We start from the raw sequence: 12,668 nt of genomic DNA, 5'->3' as shown, positions 1-12,668 counted from the left end.
ATGTAGAATAGAGTCTGAAAAGTCCAGATGCCGTGTCCAGGAGTAATGTTGAGATTCTGGGATGAGACTGGGGTGACGTAGAGGAGTTCGTTAGCTGACAGCTGTGAGGTAGGATGAGGGATAAGAGAGCGTCTGAGAAGGGGGCAGCCTATCCAAGTATCTTGAGAATGGGACGTGGACCCTGAAGGAACGGAAGCCAGTGGTGTACAGGAATGGGGACCAGAGCGACTCGGGAAGAACACAGTGGCGTCATTTGGTTTGTGCATGCATGGTAATAAATAGAATCTTACAGTCATTTTCATTACGTCTTAAAATGCTCAACAGCAACTGTGCTCCCTTATTGCCTATCCGTGGACAGACCGTTGCTCCCAACCCTTGAAATGCCCCTGGCCAAAGAAGATGGGAGGGATCAGAGACAGGAAGGGAGTGGAGCAGAAAATACGGTGGGAATGAGTCGGGCAGATGTGTGGCTTTTATCGGAGATTCTGCTCTTGAGTCTACGCACTGCCGAAAGCTGTAGGGGGTTCTGAACTAGGAGTGTTTGGAGGCCGGGAAATTACCAGTTTCCGAGACTCTCGGTTACTCTGGACAGGACTGTGCAAACAAAGGGTTTGAGGAAGTGAGAGAGAGTAGGTGCCATAAATGGATACAGGGAGCTAGTTTGCAAGTCTGGCCATGCTCACCTGTAGAACCCGCGGTGCGTTTTAGAGTCTCCAGGGCTGATCCCAGCAGTGACACGTGCCTCTACTACCTGTGGCTTCTGCTGCTGAAGGACCCTCTCAGCCTTTTAGCGTGGTCTTTAACTTAGGGCAGAGATTAGAGAGACCACAACTTTGACCCCCTCTTTTCAGCAGACAACACGATGGCGTCCCTGGCCTCAGGGTCAGCAGCTAGCCTAGAGCTGACCTCAGAGGGGACAGGGAAGTGGAGGAAGAGGGAAAAGGATACTTTATGTATCCTGTTATCCGAGCTTTAACTCTCCCCAGCTCCAGCGTTAGTGCCTTTGAGTGCTCCATGCTAGAATTATCTACCATCCCTGGGAAGCAGCAGAGCGCTGGTAAATACCCGATTAGAGGAAATGCCTAGCAAGCCGCAGTTCCATATATTGAAAGTGATAAAGCTGTAATTGTTTGTTGACAGTATACATTAGCTATTCTCAGCTTGTGTCAATGAACTACCGAGGAGCCAGGGTCTAGGAACCTGCAGGGACAGGACAGGAACACTGTGCGCTAACTCGGGGACCAACATTCACAGTGGAGGGATGCCATTCCCAAAGGCACCTGCACAAGGAGAACCCTGGTGGTCTGGAAGTTCCCCACGGTGTTGGTGACTTTTCCCATTGTGGTAGCCAGACACCACAGCACAGCAGAAACTGGAGGGGGGAGGATTCATTTCAATTCAGGATTTTAAAAGGAACACAGTCCATCCGAGTGAGAAAGGCATGGCCAAGTCCACGGCAGTGGGAGAGCATGGCTGAACTCCTCATACCTTGGTAGATCAGGAAGCAGCACCAGAAGTGGGGCTAGGTTGTAACCTTCAAAGGCTGGCTCCAGAAGCCTGGGGTTACCTGTCAACAGCTGTGCCCTGTGTCCCAAAGGTTCCAGTAACCTTCCCAGGCAACATACGTGTTGGGGGCTGTCGTGGTTAGGATTTCCATTGCTGTGAAGAGACACCATGACCGTGACAACTCTTACAAAGGGAAACATTTCATCGGGGTGGCTTACATTTTCAGAGGTTTGGTCCATTATCATCATGGCAGTGTGCAGGCAGACATGGTGCTGGAGAGGAGCCGAGAGTCCACATCGTGACTTGCAGGCAGCAGGAAGTGGACTCTCTAACTGGGCATGGCTTGAGCATATATGAGATCCCAAAACCTGCCTCTACAGTGAAGTCTTCCTCCAACAAGGCCACACCCATTCCAACAAGGCTACACCTCCTAACAGTGTCACTCCCTTTGGGAGCCATTTTCTTCCAAACCCCCACATTGGGACCAAATATTCAAGTACAGGTGCCTGTGGAGGACATTTCATATTGATTCATAACAACTGTTTTCTGTGTGTCATTAAAATAAAAAAAGTCTTACTGTTTGTCACTGAAGGACAAGGCTCCACCCAGGCTGAGTCTCTAAAATGGACCCAGCAGCGTCATGCAAGGGATCCGTGGCAGCTGCTGTGAACTGGGCTGATTTGAAGAGGCAACAGGACCCATAGGGGTGGAGCCAGGAGATCAGAGCCAGTTAGTGGCTGAGCCTCACTGGTGGTGAGAATCCAGCAGAAATCTCTCACCAGCAGATGCCAGCATTGAGGGTGAGGCAGAGTTTCTGGTGCATGAGAAAAATCTACAAGAAACTAAAGTTTAAGTGAGTGGAGATGTGTGGCTTTGGCTGTGTCTGGGCCCATCCATTTCCAGTCAGAGCCCAGATGGTACTCTTAAGAGAAGGAAGGAGAAGCATGGACCTGACAAGAATCAACTACAAGTTCAAGATCCAATCCAGAGAGACTAATTTTAGATCCGATCCAATGAAAGATTCAGTGATAGAATGTGAGCCACATATATAATTCTTTAAATTTTAATTTTGAAATAATTACTATGCTGGTTAGTATAAACTATTGACCTGACAAAATTCACAGTCTGCTGGGAAATGAGCCTTTGCATACACCTGTAGGGACTGTCTTGTTTACATTGTTGAAGTGGAAAGATGTGTCCACTGTGGGCGGCGCCATTCCATGTGCCGAGCATTCATTCGTTGCTCTCTGCTTCCTGATTATGGGTGCAGTGGGAAGAGCTGCTTCAAGCTCCTGCTATCTTGACTCCCCTGCCGTGATGGGCTATGCTTCTGAGCTTGAATGTGAATACATCCTTGCTCCCTTATGTGGCACTTGTCAAGGTGTTTTACCAGAGCAACAAAAAAGACACTAGCACCATGATGACCTCTAGGAAGTTGCAAAGATAGGACAGAGAGGCCCTGATCACTGTTCCCTCAGACGTCTGCATTGCTAGCATCTTACCTGACTGGAGTAAAATGAAAGCCAGGAGGCTGACGCTCAAGCAACAGGTGTGTATTCTTCTGAGGCAGGCAAGTGTAGGGATGCCTTAGGAACATGGGACTCTGTTGGGCTAAACCTGCACACACACTCCTTTTCAAGCAATCCGCTTAGCAACTTGGGATGCCCCCTATCTTGAGGTCCCACTCACCACACAAAACAGCCTCTAGTAACTGTGCCTTTGTTGACCAAACAACACTAGGGGGCGTGGGCTGATTAAATCGAGACTGGTTTGGGATACACAGGAAGGAAAACATTGTCCTCTGATTGGACTTTTACGGATAATTCCCTGTTTGTCATCTTATAGCAAGCACATGATTAAAGAGATGCATCAGGGGAAATCCATACACGGTTAACAACGGCTTATATAATCCAAGCCTGCCAACCAAAACGGGAAATCACCTATACCTCACTTATAGCCACAAACCCTTCTCCTCCTAGATTCCCAAGGAAAGTAACTAGGTCCTTGCAATTCTCTCCCAGCACCTGCCGCTCTCCTGCAGCCCATCTGCCCTGGGCCCCACTTCGCTTCTGAACAAACTCCCTTCCTTCTTTACTATTTGTTTGTCAGTTCTTTGAGCAAGGTGCCAAGAACCTGGAAAGAGTGATCCAGAAAGAACCCACCAGTAACACTTCGGTGTCACTTTTATGACAATAGATTCTGTAACCCTCACAAGCTACCAAGACGCAGCCCTGCTCCATCACAGAAAAACTGCCGGTGCCTCCCCTTTCTTAGTCACCCCACCCTCTTCCTCCCACCATCTGTGTTTCTCCATCCCACAAATTCGACCACTTCAAGAATGCTGCACGCAGCCCATGTTGTACTCCTGTAACCCCAGCACTGGGGAGGCAGAGGCAGGAGGATCTTGAGTTCAAGGTCACACTTGGTATGTAGAGAGTTTGAGACCAGCTTGGATACATGAGACTCAGTTGCTAGAGATTGGAATCACTGGGAGGAAGTGGTAGCCAAGACCCGTGAGGATAGGACTTGGGTATCAGAGCCAGTTAGTTCCCTCCACCACAAGAGGAGAGCTACACTTTGGAGTCTCATGCTTTCTGATCTTCCGAGGGTCACTTTCTTTCCCACTGAGCCCGAGACAGTGGAGGTGTACCCAATGGGCTCCACGTCTCAGTTTTTCATTCCCTTCTGCTGCTGGGGAACATTTTATGGGGCGGCACTGCAGTCTGTCTAACCAGGTCTCTATTACTGTAGGGTGTTAGGGCTGTTTCCAGAATTGGTCCATTATGAACGAAACTCTGGTGGACAGCCACACACAGGTTTCTGTGTGGATATAAGTTCATGTCTCCAAGATAAGCATCCAGGGGTGCAATTGCTGCCTGGTGTAACTACTATATGGGAAGTGCTTTCTTTTTAGAAACTGCTGAATTCTTTTCAGAGTAACTGTATATTTTTTTATATTCCCAGTATCGCATAAGCCATGGTCTTATTTTAGTTGTGTAAATACATAGGTGCCCATATCTCATTGGGTCTTTTTGTTTTTATTCTAAAAATTTCATATGTGAGTATTTATATCATTTTCTCATCATTACCCATCTTTCTTCCTGTTCTAAGCCTTCTTGTGTCTCTCCTCTCCCCTTCAAATTCATGACCTCTTCTTCAATTATTATTGATATATACACACACACATATGTATGTATGCACGTATACACACATACACACCCTATGTCTCTTTAGTGTTGCTCATATGTACATGTGTTTAGGGCTGACCCCTTGGGATTGGCTAACCTACCAAGTGGCTCATCCCTGGGGAACACTGATTTTCCCTCCCTTCGCAGCCTTTGATTGCCCGCAGCTCTTCCTCCAAGAGGGAGGCCTCGTGATTTTCTGTCTTCCACGTTGGCCAGCTGATGGTGTCATCATGCAGGTCTTTTGAGGCAGTCATACGGCTGAGACAGGGTGCAGCCTTCCTGTCTTATGCAGAAGACACTGCTCACTCTTTGGAGAGTCGCCCTAGGCCGCAGGTGTGGGGGCTGTGCTGCGAGAGGTGTCAGCTGGGGTCGGGCACTGGGCAGTCATTTGCTCTCTGCCTTTTGACCAGTTGCAGATCTCGGTAATTGTCACCACCTGCTGTGGAAAGAAGTTTCTTTGGAGAGGTGCAAGAACCACACTTAGCTGTGGGTATAAGAAAACTATTTAGAACGCATGTGAGAATTGTTTTGGCTTAGGATAGGCACAGAGCAGGCTCCCTGGCAGTGAGTCTTAGTTTCACATTTCCATAAATTGCTAAGATAGTCATCACCTTTTCATACTTCTTTGCCATCTATGTATCTGTTTTGGTAAACGAATCTTCCTTTATTTTGCTATAGTCTAATTGGACTGTTCTATCCTTACCTCGTTTTTAGTCTCAGGGAAAAGCATTCAGTTTTCCCATTGAATGGCATTGACTGGGCATGTTGCAAATGGTTTTTACAAAGTTGAAAAAAGTTTCCCTTTATTTGTGAATATATGTCATTCAAACATAGATATAGATGTTGAATTTTTGTCAAATGCTGTTTCTGCCTCAGTTGATATGGCCAAATGAATTTTTGCTTTTAGCCAGTCAGTATGGTAGAGCTAATAACTTGTTCTCTAATGTTGAAATGGCCTTACCTTCTTCGAGTACCCCACTTTGGTCGTGGTACCAATTACTCTTCTGTGCTGTGGAATTGCCTTTGCTCATAGTTTGCTTAGGGGGCGGGTATGCATGGGGATGTTGTTGGTCTTTGATTTTTTTTTTTTAATTTATGTTGTCTTTGGTGTCAGGCTAATACTGGCCTTATCAGAGGAGTTTGGAAGGGTTTTTCCCCTTTACATTGTCTGGAAGAGATTGCACCTACTAAAATTGGGGTTATTTTGTCTTGATACAGTTAGTGGAATTCTGTAGTGAATCTATCTAGTCCTGGATATTTCCTTTTAAGGAATTTCCTTTTAAAAAAGATTTATTATTTTATTTATACGTATGAGTGTATCCGTGTGAGTCTATACCACGTGTCTGAGGACGCCCATAGAAGTCAGAAGAGGGTGTTGGATCCCTTGGAGCTGAAGTTACAGGCAATTGTGAGCCTCCTGAGTGGGTGCTAGGAACCGAACTCTGGTCTTCTGGAAGTGCCATCTGGCCATCCGGTTTTTCACCACTGAGACGTCTCTCCAGCCCTCCCCTTTTCAGAGAGTTTTAAGGTTACCAGTTCAATTTGCATAATCATTGTAAGGTTAATCGAATTGGCAAAGGTATGGGAATGTGTGCTTTTGAGGTAACTGATCATTTTCATTTAATTTGTAGAGAATGTGCCTTCTGCTGTCATGGCTTTTATTTTAATAACTGCAAAACCGGGTTTCCTTAACCCTTGCCAGCTCTAGATATTTGCCAGTCTCAAAAACTGAGTTAAAGAGTGAATTTCTAGATTTGATTTTCATAGTTTCTTTTTTTTTTCTAAGTTTTCGGGGCGTGTGTGTCTGTTTCTGTCTTTCCGTGTGTGCAGATTTGAGGGGTGCAGTTGCACATGTATGTGTGAACACATGCATGAGGAGCTCAAGAGAGTCTTGGATGTCATCCTCAGGTGCCACCCACTATCCTTTCAGTCGTTCCTTCCGTGTCCTGTGAGGTGTATGTGCCTGCATGGATGCTTGTGTGCGCACATGCAGATGTGCATGCTCATGCGTGTGCATGCGGAGGTCAGAGGTTGGTAACAAATGTCTTCCTCTAGCATTTGCCATTTCACCTTTAAAAAAATTTTAAACTCGGGCTGGAGAGATGGCTCAGTGGTTAAGAGCACTGACTGCTCTTCCAGAGGTCCTGAGTTCAAGTCCCAGCAATCACATGGTGGCTCACAGCCATCTGTAAATGAGATCTGGCGCCCCCTTCTGGCTAGCGGGCACACATGGAAGGAATGCTGTACACATAATAAATATAAAAAAAATTTTAAACTCTTATTATTTTTATTTCACTGTGTGCGTGTTTTATATGTCTGCACACTGGGCACAGAAGAGAGTGTCGCAGCCTCTGGAACGGGTTACAGACACTTAGCTGTGAGCCACCATGTGGGTGCTGGGAATTGAACCTGAGTCCTCTTCAAGAGTAGCCAGGGCTCTTAATCGCTGAGCTGCCTCTCCACCCCCTCTACTTTATTGTTCAGATAGGGTCTCACCGAACCTGGGGCACACTGATTGGCTAGACTGGCTGACCAGCAAACCCCTATATCCTCTTGCCTCTGCTCCTAACACTGGAATTATAGACACAATCGGCTGTACCCAGCTTTCTCAGGGGTGCTGGGGACATGCATTCAGGTCCTCAAACTTGTGCAGCAGCAAGCACATTACCCACGGAGCCATGTCCCTAGCCCCTCTACCTGTTACATCTGTTTTTGGAATAAGGTCTCTCACTGGCCCACAGTTCACCGCATAGAGTAGGCTGGCTGGCCAATGAGTCCCAGGAATTCACCCATCTCTGCCTCCCCATTGCTGGGCTCACAAGCATATGCCAGCCATGCCCAGCCCTTTTCCCTTTCCAGCATGGGATCTGGAACTAGAACTCAGGATGCATGTGCATCCGGGACCAGTGCCTTCCCTCTCAGCTGCCTCTCCAGCCCTGTTTTCCACAATGTGATTGTCCACATTGTGATGCAGGGTTTGTGCATCTGTGTCCATTGCCTTTTCGTTCTCACATACTGACTTGTAAGCGCTCCTTCTAGTCACATGTGGTCTACATAATCTCCCAGTTTGGGTCCTCTTCACCTTTTACCGTTGCTTTTGTCATGCACGCAGGCTTTTAATTTTCATGGAGTTCACCCAGTAGACATTTAAGGCCACCAGGTACCATGCTGTAACTGTACTTGATCGATTTTAAGAGACAGAAGCCCAAGTCAAACTAGCTGGAGACCAAACAAAAGGAAAGAAAGAAGAAAAGAAGAGATACTGGCTTATGTAAGGGGGCACCGAGGAGTGAGGTCTCTCCACCTGGCTGGAGTACAGGCCTCACAGCTCCGTGGTCAGGCCTCTGTCTCCTGGCCTGCTCTTCAGCTTTGTTTATCTCTGTGTGGTGATATCATTTGCTCTGCTAAGATAAAAGACTGCTGCGGTCCAAAGCTTCTGTTGCGCTGATTTAAATCCAAACATAAAAGGCTTTCAGAAGCAATGCCTTAAACCACATAGAAGAACTCAGGGTGGCCCCGCTAGGGTGATATCAGGTCTACCCTCCTCTCTACACCAGTCCCTGAAAGTGGTTGGTGGGAAAGTGGGCACAAATCAGAACTCCATGCTGTGAATGGCTCCCAGGAAGAATGGTGGACAGGAAGAAACAAAAGAAGTTTTTTTTAGCAAGTCCCTCTGAGAAAAGCCTTCCTCCTGATAACGGGCTTCTAAAACTTTGTTACCTTGTAATATAGATGATAAAAAAAAACTGAGTGTGTATGCACATGTATGTATGTGTGTGCATGAACATGTGTATATGTGTGCATGCATACATACCCATGTTTGCAATTGTGTGCATGTATGCATGTGTACATGTGTGTATTGCATGCATGCATACATAGCTCTGTGTGCATGCGTGTGTATGTATATATGTGTGTGCATGAGTGTGTGCATGTGCATGCATACATACCCGTGTGTGCATGCGTGTGTATGTAAGTGTGTGCACATGTGTAGGTATGTGTGTGTATGTGGGTTGGGAATGTGGATATGGAGTGGGTTAGGGAGGCTTTGTTAGATGTCTTTATGCTTGTAGATATACATTGAGACATATTTTCTCCCCTCCCAATCACCCTTCCCATTCTATTGAGTTTCTTTTGAGTTACTGTTGATCTTGCAAGATTGTGATGGTGGGAGGGGTAAGGGTTTCATCCAGCATGGGACTTTTTACAATTGCTGTTTACTGCTGTTCTTTAACTCACTGGAGCCTAAAGCTTTTCATAGGACACATTGAGGGTCCAGTTGATGTGTAGCAATGGTGACTATTGAATAATGTTAAGTATCTACAGACATCCAGGCTACCTAAAAGTGAGGGCAAAGCTGAACTTCGAATCCTTTCCTAGTGCCTTCATGGGGATGGGAGGAGGCAGGGTGAGTCTCAGCAAGGGGCTGGAGGGCAAAGATGAACAAAAGACTGAGCAGTTTCGGACTGGAGAGATGGCTCAGTGGTTAAGAGCATTGTCTGCTCTTCCAAAGGTCCTGAGTTCAATTCCCAGCAACCACATGGTGGCTCACAACCATCTGTGATGAGGTCTGGTGCCCTCTTCTGGCCTTCAGGCATACATGTAGAAAAAATATTGTATACATAATAAATAAATAATTAAATAAATAAATATTTAAAAAAAAAAAGACTGAGCAGTTTCACACCAGTGTGTGCACAGTCAGGTCTCTGGTGGGAGCTGTCATGCACAGATGACCAATGACAGGAAAATGTGTCCTAAATGTGTCCCTGGTGTCCAGTACTCATAGATAAATAATGTAAATACATAAATATTTTCTTTTTTTTTTTTTTTTAGATAGTCTCACTATGTAGCCCAGGCTGGCTCAGAATGTGTGACCCTCCTCTCGCAGCTCCTGAGTGGTAGGCATTGTAAGACAAGTCTCACTATGTGTGTCCAATGTCATTTTTTAAGCCTTAGAAGACTTTAAAAATGATTAAACGCTAAAGACATATCATCTGAGGCTCAACAATGCCCCTGTTTTTACCTGAGTTTTTTATGTAAATTCTAGAAATAAAACATAAACATTTTTTTTCTATTCAAAGCATGCCCAGCAAAATCCAGTTCGTGTGAAGTCATCTCATGGAATTATGGTCTCCTCTGGTGATCCTTGCATCTCTTTGAATGTCAACTGTCAAGAGTGATGATTGCTAGATGGTGTTGGGTCCTTTATCTTCTCTGCTTTCTTCTTTTTATATTAACAAGCACTTATTTCTATAAGATGGTAGCTGTTCCTTTTTAAGAATAAACAGTCATAGGAGACACCCACACCCTGCTCCTAGGAGTCGGATGTGTTTTTCTCAGTATGTGAACAGATCTTGTCTGAGGGCAGCCGTCAGTTGTAAATCCATTGTGGAATTCACTCGGGCCTTCAAAGGACATCAGCCAGAAAGGGAGACACTAGGAGATGAGACTAGAAAAGAAAGAAAGAAAAAACAAACCACAAACCACCAGCACGGGAGGCAGGCCTCCCACTCAGGATCCAGGCCATGGCTCTGAGGAATTGCCCCTTTGTTTTTCTGTATCAGAAAAGTTTCCAGTCTTCTGCTGGGGGTCACTTTGCCCTTGAACTTTCTCCCCCTGCCTGCAGTTTGGGCTTCTTCCCCATCTCTCATTGTCAGCCATCTTCTCCTTACTGTGACAATGTCTGAAACAGTCACCGTAAGAAGGGGAAGTGGATTTGGGTTCATAGTTTTAGACATTTCTTTCCATGGCTAGTTGTGTTCCTGTTGATCGGGGGCTGGGAGCAAGCTGTTCATCTTATGACAGGCAGGAAGCGTGTGCACGGGCTCTCTCTCTCTCTCTCTCTCTCTCTCTCTCTCTCTCTCTCTCTCACACACACACACACACACACACACACACACACACACACTAGAAGTGTGGATCAATGGTAGAGTGTTGGCCTAATCTGTGTGAAGCCATTAGGTTGATGGGGGCAGGGGTAGAGCCCTAACATTCCCCTTTGAAAGCACAACCAGTCATCTACTTTCTTCCTACCAGCCTCCACCTCTGTCTTAGTTAGGGTTTCTATTGCTGCAGTGAAACACCATGACCAGAAAAACAAGTTAGGGAGGAAAGGGTTTATTTGGTTTACACTTGCCTATGGCTGTTCACCATCAAAGGAAGTCAATATAGGAACTTAAGCAGGGCAGGAGCCTGGAGGCAGGAGCTGATACAGAGGCCATGGAATGGTGCTGCGTACTGACTGGCTCCCCTGGCTGGCTCAGCCTGCTTTCTTATAGAACCCAGGAACTCCAGCAAAGGGATGGCCCCTCCACAATGGACTGGGGGACCCTCCCCATCAATCACTAATTAAGAAAATGCCTTACAGCTGGATTTTATGGATGTGTTTCCTCGATTGAGGTTCCCTCTTTTCAGATAACCCTAGTTAGTGTGTCAAGTTGACCTAAGACTGGCCAGCACACCAACCTAAAAGTTCTTTCACCTCCCAGGAGGGGACCAAGCCTTCAACACGCTGGCCACATTCCAGCTCTGGCACTGCTCGTATTTAGAGCTCTCCTGTGCCTCTAGCAGGTACTTAAGGGATCCTTAAGAGATGTGCAGTTTCCTGATGAGGTCATTCTTCTCATTCAAACTTCTTTGTTTTTACAGACTCACCGGCTTTCAGCTACCGGCCACCATAGTCAGCGCGGCCAGCACCTTGTCCCTGAGCCTCATCAGTGACTATGCAGTCAGTGCCCAGGGCTTCCGTGCCAGCTATGAAGGTAGGTGCCTCCCACTGCGACCATAGGCGCCCGAGGTGCTGTCCTAGCCACAGGCAGGTCTGGGTGCCCGCCCAGGACACTGGGTCAGCAGATCCAAGCCTGGACCTGCCCAATGACAGGAGTTAATAACCAGTAACTCAGTTGCTGCCACAGCCGCTACCTCCTTCCTGGGGCTTGCTGAGCTCAGATGCCCTAGTTTATCAAGAGGGCCTGGGGATGTCTTCTTCTCTGCCCCGTTTAACTAGTTCTGGTGTATTTTTAGTTTTTAAACTCTGTTCTGTATTGCAATTAGTTCCATGAGGCGGCTCAGATTCGTTTTGAAAATAAGAGAGACATAAATTCTAAGTACAAGGAAATGCGCAGCAGAGAGTGCTTAACACAGCCACGGCAAAGAGGATGGTTCATGTTATTGGGGGAAGAATAATCCGTTCTTCGTTAATAGTGTGGATTAGGGCTTCTTGGCTTGAGCTGCCCAAATGATTTCTGCTTCTCCTGGTCTGTTTAAAGACAGTGCTGGAATCCAAATTAACACTAATATCTTCAGATTAGACACTATTATTATTATTATCTTTATTATGTTAGTTTAGAAGGTGGATCCTGTACATCTCTGTCACTTCCTTGGGAAATTTACATCTCATTAATAGGCAATTGTGCTGCTCTTGGCTAAGACCTGCACCACGCTTTTATGTTGAGATTATTAATAGACATATTTTAAGACTGTTAATGATAATTAATAACAGTGATGACATAACACCCCAATAAAACATGCCAATTACTCCAAAGCCTCCTCCTTTCCTCACCTTTATGAACTCAAGAGTATAAGTGGTGCATTCCTGAATGAGACGGCAGCAACTTGGAAATCCTACTGCTGTCTGAGAGGTCAGGGGTACCCCAGGCAGAGTGGTGGCTGGGGTCTGACTCCTTGGCAGGAGTAACCCAGCTGGGAGAGGCATGGGGACATTGTTGATGCAGTAACTGGATCCATTAAGGACTTCTCAAAAGATCTCTGGACTAAATACTCCTCCAAAGGCTCCCACGTATGTTGTACATGCTTTGAGCGGAGGGCTCCCGCCCTATCTACATTACTCTTCAGCTGAGGAGTCTTGACCCTTCTCCATCCCCCTTAACTGAGGGCTCCTGGCCTGACCGGAGCTTCAGCTAAGCCCCTAACCTCCACACACCCGTCTTTCAACTGAAGGCCCCCGAGATGCGTGCT

The 12,668-nt window shown here is 46.4% G+C and overlaps 1 protein-coding gene across 7 annotated transcripts in view; it reads left to right on the top strand.

The window, feature by feature from the left end:
• Positions 1–12,668, top strand: part of Csmd2 (CUB and Sushi multiple domains 2) — a 543,351-nt gene that overhangs the window by 107,938 nt on the left and 422,745 nt on the right. For all 7 annotated transcript variants that reach the window (XM_057784126.1, XM_057784125.1, XM_057784122.1 and 4 more), the window contains exon 3: positions 11,340–11,452. In XM_057784126.1, the coding sequence (XP_057640109.1) occupies positions 11,340–11,452 (113 nt within the window). The remainder of the gene's footprint in view (positions 1–11,339; positions 11,453–12,668) is intronic.

Source organism: Chionomys nivalis, chromosome 11, assembly GCF_950005125.1.
Source record: "Chionomys nivalis chromosome 11, mChiNiv1.1, whole genome shotgun sequence".
Lineage (NCBI taxonomy): Eukaryota > Metazoa > Chordata > Mammalia > Rodentia > Cricetidae > Chionomys > Chionomys nivalis.
This window is presented reverse-complemented; position numbering and strand designations above follow the sequence as displayed.